We start from the raw sequence: 9,464 nt of genomic DNA, 5'->3' as shown, positions 1-9,464 counted from the left end.
AACGTTTGGCCATGCCACTGTTTGATTATATTCCAGTCATCAAAGTGAACTACATGGCATTACAGCTTTACTGTTTCAATAAATTCTCTAAGCACTGCTTTGACGCACTGAATCAAAAGATTTGTTGGACCACCACAGAAAAACCTTAACGAGGGAGAAAGGCGAAAATACGAGCTTACGGAGGTCACGTGAAGGCAGCATTTTCTTGTGTTTGCGTTGGTTACGACACACTCTTGTCATCCAAATGTAAGAGGACGCTGCTTCCTGGTGTGTACTCAATAATGGACTGACTGATGAGCCAGGTCGAGGTGAACTTGTCCTCACTTTGATCTGCTTCTCTGAGTCCACCGCTCTGCGCACACTGGGTAAGTTAAACGTGTTAAGGTGACATTAGAAGAAATACATAGGGAGAAAAATCGAGGAAAAAATGCGATGCTGATAAATATTGGTCAGTACCACTGGATCCAAACCATTTACATGAAGAGAAACGTGTTTTGTGCTTTTAGATGAAGATATTTGAAAGCACAATCTAACACATTTGTGTGTTGATGCTTTTTAAGTTCATACAAATTGAGGTGGATTTGCTCGGGTGAGGAAGGCTGCAGGAATTGTTTCCTCCTTCCTCCTCGACCAACACGTTTTTCTCCCTCTGTTTCCTGATTACTTACTGTAAGTAGATGTGGTTAATTAAGGGTGTCGGTAATTACACGTTTACCGGCATAAACTGGTGTAAACGTTTTGTATTTTAAACCTGTCTAGTCCAGGAAACGCTTCTTTTTACATAATAATAGCGTCCACATTTTTATAACCTTAACGCGAAAATACAGCTACTTAAATATTGTACCGTCTTCAGGTGCTTCTTTGAGTATTTAAGTGTTTTAGTATACTTCTCTAGGACACTGTAGTGATACTTACTGTAATTACCTTTGAGGTAAAAGCGACCTTCTCAGTTTTATTTCGTTTTTTAAGTTGTTGAAACCAAAATATGCAACTTAAACGATTTGATATTTGATTTAAATTGGCTCTGCTTTTTATGCTGGATGCCCTCCCCGACCCAGCCCTGGATGCTCCTGCTTATCTGAATGAATGGTTATTTCTGTTTTTAACAAGTTTTCCGCAGTTGGAGTAAAATGTCAGAACACTGAGTAACTGAATAAACATTATTTTACTAAATTTAACTAAATAAAAATAGATTTAAAAATACACATGGTACAGGTACTGTACCTACACATTTAAGTGATAAGACAAATAGAGACCTATTTCAGTTACAGTAATTCAGTTTATTTAAAAGGAAAAAGTACTTAAATGATGATTTTGTATGATTTGTACAAAGCAAGAAACTCAAGGAAATGTAAAGAAACTACTTCAGTTTGATTGGGATAGCCTACAATAGTAACTCTTTAAGGGTGAATTTCTTTTAAGGATGGCTCTGCTTGTTTGTGTTATTTGAGAAAAGTCACGAGGGGCATTTTAACACACTATATTAAAAGTGCTGCTCTTTGTACAGCAGGAAAAGAAACACTATCAGGTGGAAAAATGTCAGCCGTAAACAAATCCAAGGAAGATGAAGGCAACTTCTCCACAAAGGTCATCAAGATTGTGTTTATCATCCTGCTGCTGGACCTGCTGGGATTCACTCTGATTCTACCTCTGCTGCCTTCTATTTTGGATCACTATGCAGAAAGCAGGGTTGGTCTTTCATTTATTTATTTATTTATTTATTTATTTATTTATATCAGTATAATCATGTAAAGGCACTTTTAAAATCACAGCAGATATTAAAGCGCTTTGAGTGCTCAGATGAGTAGAAAAGCGCTATATAAGAACCAGTCCAGTCCATTAAGCTGATAAGCCTGCTATACACGACAAGGAAAGAGGTTAAAAGCATTAAAACTTTGAAGGTGATTCCAGCAGCCTTATTTCCTGCCAGTGATGATCAAAGGGTAACAGTGTTTACTGAAGACATTTTTTTTGCAGTGTGAAAATTGTTAGATAGGATTTTTTTGAATGGAATTCCCTCAACGGACCATTTCTACATTGTGAACACATCCTCGAACAAAGATGGTTTTGTTTGAAGAATCTCCTCCATAAAAACTGTAACAAACTCATGAGTGATTTGATTCGATTAGTCCGTGGGTGAATCCGCCTGCTGAGTCATGGTGAAGCAACCACTTTGCTGGTATTTATACTATAGCTCTGTGATGCTTTGTTTGTGTGTGGGCAGGATGGTGTGTATCAGTCTCTTCAAACTGTTGTGGACTGGTTCCAGGAGGCTGTTGGGATTCCTTTGGAAAAGAAATACAACAGTGTCCTGTTTGGAGGTATATTGGATTAATTTTAAACATCAGATTTATTCAACGTTAAGGTCAACATTTTCAGTGTTGCAGGCTCATTGGTTTAATAATGCTCCTTCCCCCCCCCCCCCCCCCCCCACAGGTCTGATTGGCTCACTGTTTTCTCTGCTACAGTTCCTGGCATCACCTGTAACCGGGGCTCTGTCAGACTCATATGGCCGGCGACCCCTGCTTATGCTCACCACAGTGAGGAAAACATCACTTTTTTAAGACTTTTTAAAGTTTTGTTTATCACTATTCGTTCTGTAAGAAAACACAAAGCCCTTTCTCCAGAGCTGACTCATTCACATCTAATTGGGTGCCTTGTGTTTCAGTTAGGGCTGATGTCCTCCTATGCAGTCTGGGCTGTTTCCCGGAGCTTCAGCATGTTCCTTTTGTTTCGGGTAATTGGGGGCATTTGTAAGGGCAACGTCAGCCTCTGCACTGCCATCATAGCTGACCTGCCGTGCCCGAAAGCACGGAACCGAGGAATGGTAGGCAGAAATATTTGTGGTCATTACAGGAAATGTTTTGTTGAAGTGAAATTAATTAAAATTACTTTGTGTTATATTTATACATACTTTTTTTTTGTTATCAGTACACTTAGCTTAGCACATGTATTGAGAATAGATAAATAAAGTGTCTTTCTGTTTTCTGTTTCCCTCTGTTGTAATCAGGCCATGATCGGCGTTGCCTTCTCCTTGGGCTTCACTGTGGGGCCTCTGATGGGCGCCTACTTTGCTATCACCTCCAAAGCAACAGGAAATGTCTTCTACCTCACTCCAGCTCTGCTCGCCCTGGCTTTCAGCACTGCCGATCTGCTCTTTATTTGGCTGATGCTGCCAGAAACATTAACAAAGGACGTCAAGGTTAGTTAGAAACACTCCTGCTAATGCAAACAAACAGTAGACATACATTTTCCAGCCATCAGTTGTGCTGTATGGATTCCCAAAACACCCTGTGGTAGAACAAGTATGAACCTTTTTCACTTAAAGTTGACCTATTATGCTACAATTGTGTAGATTTCCATGACTCACAGTTCAAAACAGTGCTCATTTATCTTACACTGGGCTTTGTCTCAAACAAGAAGTCTTTAGCTCAGTTCTCCTTCCCTATTACCCAACAGGAGATGGGTTAGACCGCTTTAGTAATTGCCAGAGCTGTTTGTCTGAAATGACCATGTAAGGACATCCACTGTATTTGATAACATACTGATCTAACAGTAGAAAAAACAATGTAACCATATATTTGTATTGGGTTTACAATATGTTTCTCTAAAAATGATTGCTATGATTGAAAAATACATTTAGTTTAGTAAAAAAGTACTTTTTTCCCATGAAGAGGAAGTATCACACACCTTAAATACAAAGTACTTCAATAAGGGCCAATATCAGTACCAGTATCAGTGACTATCTGTTTTCCAATGTTTTCAATTTTTCATGCTGAGCTAAGGTAACAGGCTGCTGGGTGCTGGACCACCCTTTGCCCTCCTTTTGAACTACTTTAATTCTTCAAGACATAAATTCAACAAGGTGCTGGAAAAACTCAGTGATTTTGGTCCATACTGACAGGAGAGCACCAAACCGTTTCAGGTGGAGATTTTGTCAGCTGCACATACATGGTGGGAATTTCACTACCACCATTTCACAAAGGTGCTCTGTTAGATTGAGATCAGCTGACTTTGGAGTCCATTTGAGTGCAGTGAACTACTTTAATCAGTCATCAGAGCATGTGCACACTGTAGTAAGATTGGGATGGTCAGCAACAATACTCACTGTGTACAAAAAATTATCCCCCACACATTACACCACCACTACCAGCCTGAATCATGATATACTGCAGGATGAATCCATTCCTTCATGTTGTTTAAACCAAATTCTGACTGCCTTAGCCCACCTGCGTCAAGATTCCACATGTTGTGCATTCTTCTACGTACCTTTGTTGTAAGTGGTCATTTCAGCTACTGTTGTGCTCCTAAAAGCTCGTAGAAGTCTGGCCATTCTTCTCTGGCTTTTGGATTTCCATCCAGAGAACTGCCACTCACTGAGTAATTTGTCTTTTTTGAGCCATAGTCTGAAAACCCTAAAGATGGTTGTGTGTGAAAATCAAAGTAGATCATCCATTTCTGAAATAGTCAGACCACCGCCAACAAACACCCATCCATCCATTTTCTTCCGCTTATCCTTATCAGGGTTGTGGGGTGGCTGGAGCATATTTCAGCTACCATAGGGAGAGAAGGAGGCGGGGTACACCCTGGACAGGTTGCCAATCTGACCAAGGCTTACTCATAGAGACAGACAACCACATTCACCCACCTTTGGGCAGTTCAGAACCCCACTAACTGCACGTCCTTGGACTGTGGGAGGAACCCAGAGAGAACCCACTCAAACACAGGGAGAACATTGCTAAACACAGGATATACTGATGTCCAATGTTTAGAGTATTTCCACCCTCTTTATTCCTTCTTCAACAGAAATTATATGAAAGTTTTTCAAAAAAAAACCTTATGAGGTGTACTTTAAGCAATTTTTGTCATTCCACTTAACGCATGTCTGGACAGGTCTATGGCTGCTGATCCACTGTGTACACCACCTTATTAGTAAGGCGATGATTTATGTGCATGTCTGCCAGATTGAGCAACATACCTGAAACCACCAGGCGAGGAATGTTTCAAAGAGACAGTGATCACTGTTTGGATTGAACATGTCTGATTTTTCTCAGTTTTCACCTACCCACTGCAGAAAAAATACATAAATAAAATAAAATTACAAGTTCACATAATTCTTATTGTTTCTGAAGAAACAGCATTGTTTTTTCAAATCATTATTCACTGAGAGAGAGATGCAGATCATTTTTCTTGTTCCATTTTAGGCTTTGTCTTCAGGCTGTGGGGACTGCAGGGACCTGCTGCATCCATTATCCTTGTTCTATTTTGCAGCTGTTAGTAAGAAAAAAGATCAACTTTCAAGAAACGGTGAGTAGTGTATACGCTGCATTCATCTGTGATTGTCCCGTTTATAAAGAGTGAATAAACCTTAACACAGTGCTGCACTATTGGGCTGTGTTTCACAGGAATGCAAAGCCTTCGAGTGCTGGGGCTGGTTTATTTCTGCTACCTCTTCCTGTTCTCTGGTCTGGAGTTCACCTTAAGTTTTCTTACTCACCAGCGTTTCCAGTTTACAAGGTATGAACTCAAAGATAAGGCTGTGTACTCTGAGTTTCCCTTTTAAGTCTGACAAACAGCAACCTTATGTTTTTCTCTCTAACAGCATGGAGCAGGGAAAGATGTTCTTCTTTATTGGTGTCATCATGGCTTTAATCCAGGGTGGTTATGCTCGCAGAATAAAACCGGGGCAGCACATCAGGGCTGTTCGTATGGTAAAGTCACCAACTGCTTGCATGGCAAATACTGATCTAATGCCGTTGTTGGTGTTAATGGAACAGGATAAATCACTGCACAAATGTCTACCTTACTGAACCATTTTTCTTGTTTTTAGGCAATCATAGCATTGATCCCAGCCTTTGTAATCATCGGGTTATCGTGGAATGTAACAATGCTGTACATTGGGTTGTCACTGTATTCCTTTGGTGAGTCAAAATTACTGTATTCGAAATATGCAGTAACTCAGTTTCATCTGTCTTGTCTTGACAGCACCCAAGAATGTGTAAATAAATCTAAAAACTATGTGATAAACTACTGCCAAAATACATAACAGGACAGTACACTGTTAAAATAGAAGAACACTGCCAAGAACACTTTCAAGGATGCAGTAATTAAACTATTGCTTAAGAAGACTTTGCCTGATCCAGTAATCATAGACCAATCCCCATCCCTTCTCTTATTTCAAAAATTCTTAAATGAACAACTATAACATAGTCAAGAAGTCATTAGCAGAGGAGTGGTTTATCTGAAGAGTTTCAGTCAAATTTCAGAATGAATTATACTCATGTGGAGTTCCACAGGGTTCTGTACTGGGACCAGTTCTATTTACATTTTACATTCTTCCCTAAGAAAATCCTACATACATTTTCATTGATATACAGATTATATGCTGCTATATTTACAGCAAATTATGTAGCTAAACCACAGATATATCTTACAGAACAAAGGCCTGGATGTCTGGAATTTTTTTTCATTCATTTTCAAAATTGAGATAAAAACTAATGTTATTATATTTGGCCCCCAAAATTTTAGAAACATGGTGTCTAACCTGATACTTAATCTGATGCAAAGTCCATAAATCTAGGCGTTGTTTTGATCAGAATATGTGTGCATATTGAAGTAGGGATCCTTTTTTTTTAGTCTGCTCCCTAACAGGAGTGGATAATATCACTTTAGTTTAAATACTTCGTGTTATTCTTATCAAGTCGTCCTCTAACTTTTCTAAGAAGCAAAATATCAGATTGTTACTGTTTTGTATGATATTGTGCTATATAGCATTTTACTTAAATGTCCCTAAATTATAAAATTGTTCCAACGTATTATGTATCCTATTCTTACAGCGGCTGCCATAGTTGTCCCCTGCTTGTCGACTCTAGTTTCTGACCATGGTGAGCCTTTTATCAAATCAAAGTATCAAAAATATTTTGATCCTGCTATAATGTTGGTACTGTTGCTGATTACCCACTGTTGCTGATTCCTCTAGGCTCAGCCAGTCAGAAGGGCACTGTGATGGGGATTCTGCGTAGTTTGGGTGCCCTGGCCAGAGCGTTGGGCCCAGTTGTGTCCTCCTCAGGTGAGGAAACTGAAACTAAAGGATCTTTCCATATGCTGCTTTTCTCTTGAGATGGTGCTATTTGAATTATTTGTTATATATTCATATTTGTTTTGTTTTAACTGATTTGTTTGCAGTGTATTGGATTGCTGGAGCACAGACCTGCTTTCTTATCACATCGGCCTCCTTCGTCTTGCCCTTAGCTCTCCTGGGCATAGCCAGGAGACTAAAAGAGGAATGAGCAACTTAAAGACTTTTTAAAAAACCTTGTTTCATTACCTACATCAATGCAATGATGTTTACATCTTCTGGGAAAGCAAGCACTAAATTCACAGTAATAGGATGTTTACTTTTCCATGCTGTTGGCCAAAGATCAAAAAATGAAACAAAATGATATGAGAAGATGGTACAAATACCAAAAACGAATGAATGAACATAATGTTGTTTGTGTGTTCTTATAGACCGGTGTGTATTGTAGACTGGGTGGGTTAGAAGGAATTCCATGTGATATTAGTGCTCCTGGTACACAGATATTTTTGTAATGTTGTATTTTATTAATCACTAAGATTTTCTATTTTGCAAAGGATACTTTAGCATTAACACACATAAAACTTTTTGATGTTCTATTCTTTACTACAGAGAATGAAACATCAGTCCATGGCAATGAACAGTTATCTTACTTTGAACCTTTTGTATAATTTTTTCTAATTCATTCTATGTGAACTACACATTAAATACTGTACTCAAGTACAGCTTTGATCAACATCTTTATGCTTTAGTATTTGGGTCTACTTAATGCTTTTGCTGCATACATTTTACTTCACAATATGTATCTAAAATACATTTTTAAAGGTAAGATATGTTTTTGATATTTTTTTTAGTATATAAAAATAAAGATTACAATCTTTATTCTTGGTAAATGCAAAAAAGGGAAATTCTTCATGAGTTTTGTTTTTTAATCTGAGTTTAACTTGATTTATTCTGAGCATAGTATACACAGTTCGATGCTTTCATATCAAGAAAACTAAAATAAATGTAAAGTCCAGTTAAAACAAAGGAAAGTGTAAGCACCATCCATGAAAATCCTTACACTCAATGTACGATATGAAAGAAACTTAAATTTGATATATTATGTGTGACTTTTTAGTCAACGACTTTGTGATTCAATTGGTTTAACAGTTCAGGTTCTTAACCAGTTCTCATCATGGGGCAAAATAACATGTAAGCACAAGACCCAAACTGGTGTGGTTAGTTTTATGGCTGATTTACAAAAGTTGCGCTCATTTCTAAGGTGCAATTATTTCATAGGCACAGTCAGTTCAGGTCAGTATGAAGTGCAAAAAGCAAGGTATACTTTTTTCAGTGTTAAATTTTGACACAGTCAGCAGTTGTGTGCTGAAAACATGATTCAATTCAGTTTGTACCACTGATTTAAATATTCTCCTCTCTACATTTTGCACCTTGAAAATGAAATGGCTGTACTAAAAGGCACTAAAAAAGAAGAAAAAAAGTTTTTTACTCTAAAACACACATTTGTGCCACTGCAAAACATCTGGCCCCTAAAGTGTAACAGAAATTAAATCAGGGGTCTGTTACTAGTCTATTACTCTTTAACCTTTACATGCTCCTCCTTGGCACTATCATAAAGAATCGCAATATATCCTATCATACTTACACAGATAGTACACAGCTGTACTTATCACTTTCTGATGATCTAACCTCTGTTCACAAACTGATGCACTGATGACATTAACAGTTGGCTGTCTAGAGACGTTTTAAACATGGAAATCCTTGTCCCTGGTCCAAAAAGTCAGAGAGAGAAAATTTTTTCATATTTATCATCCCATACAGTCTCACTCTGTTTCTGTCTGGAACTTCTGCAGCATTTTGGACAGTGATCTCAGTTTTAATAATCACATCAATAAGGTCACCAGAACTGCTTTCTACCACAGATATAGTTAGAAAATCCTAATCACAAACTAACTGAGAAATTGGTCCAAGTGTTCAGCAAGTTGGACTACTGCTCTGTTTGCAGGATTATCCAAATTACTAGTAGGACAACTTCAGCTTGTCTAGAGTGCAGCGGCGAGTCCTGACATGAAAATTGGACCATATTATCCCAGTGCTAAAGTCACTTCACTGGATCCCAGCTGAATACAGAATTACATTTAAAATCCTTCTATTAGCTCATAAAGCTCTCAGTGGTTTGTATAGTACACATCTGACTTCCTCCAGTAAACTTCTAAATAGCTCAATGTCTATTACTCAGTCGTTCTTCTCAGATTTTCAGTTGCAGATCTTTTAACTGTCTCCAGAGATAAATCTAAGTGTGCTGAGGGTGCTTACACGTATGGTCGTGTTCTCTGGATTAAGCTGTCTACAGACCTAAATTTAATCTAATCTGTGTTCAAAAACT

General features: G+C 38.2%; 1 protein-coding gene across 2 annotated transcripts; it reads left to right on the top strand.

Moving 5' to 3' along the window:
- The first annotated feature begins 211 nt into the window (after positions 1–211).
- Positions 212–7,813, top strand: LOC309718744 (major facilitator superfamily domain-containing protein 10-like). 2 transcript variants are annotated; one of them, XM_082554269.1, is made up of 13 exons: positions 212–365; positions 1,511–1,689; positions 2,225–2,321; positions 2,437–2,540; positions 2,669–2,827; positions 3,011–3,202; positions 5,205–5,307; positions 5,406–5,517; positions 5,603–5,711; positions 5,831–5,921; positions 6,837–6,884; positions 6,980–7,069; positions 7,186–7,813. In XM_082554269.1, exons 2-13 carry the CDS (start codon positions 1,537–1,539, stop codon positions 7,287–7,289), a joined length of 1,362 nt encoding a protein of 453 aa, XP_082410395.1. In that variant the 5' UTR covers positions 212–365; positions 1,511–1,536; the 3' UTR covers positions 7,290–7,813. The 2 variants fall into 2 exon arrangements, with proteins under 2 accessions (XP_082410395.1, XP_082410394.1); XM_082554268.1 differs by having other exon boundaries at positions 214–365; positions 1,508–1,689.
- The last annotated feature ends 1,651 nt before the right edge of the window (positions 7,814–9,464 follow it).

Source organism: Aulonocara stuartgranti (assembly GCF_965226115.1).
Source record: "Aulonocara stuartgranti genome assembly, chromosome: 12".
NCBI lineage: Eukaryota > Metazoa > Chordata > Actinopteri > Cichliformes > Cichlidae > Aulonocara > Aulonocara stuartgranti.
This window is presented reverse-complemented; position numbering and strand designations above follow the sequence as displayed.

Bases quoted from the DNA above. Each gene is read 5' to 3' on its own strand.
- LOC309718744 (XM_082554269.1), top strand. From the start codon at position 1,537: ATGTCAGCCGTAAACAAATCCAAGGAAGATGAAGGCAACTTCTCCACA. The intron at 5,308-5,405 runs GTGAGTAGTGTA...TGTGTTTCACAG, and splicing joins AGATCAACTTTCAAGAAACG to GAATGCAAAGCCTTCGAGTG. The intron at 5,922-6,836 runs GTGAGTCAAAAT...CTATTCTTACAG, and splicing joins GTTGTCACTGTATTCCTTTG to CGGCTGCCATAGTTGTCCCC.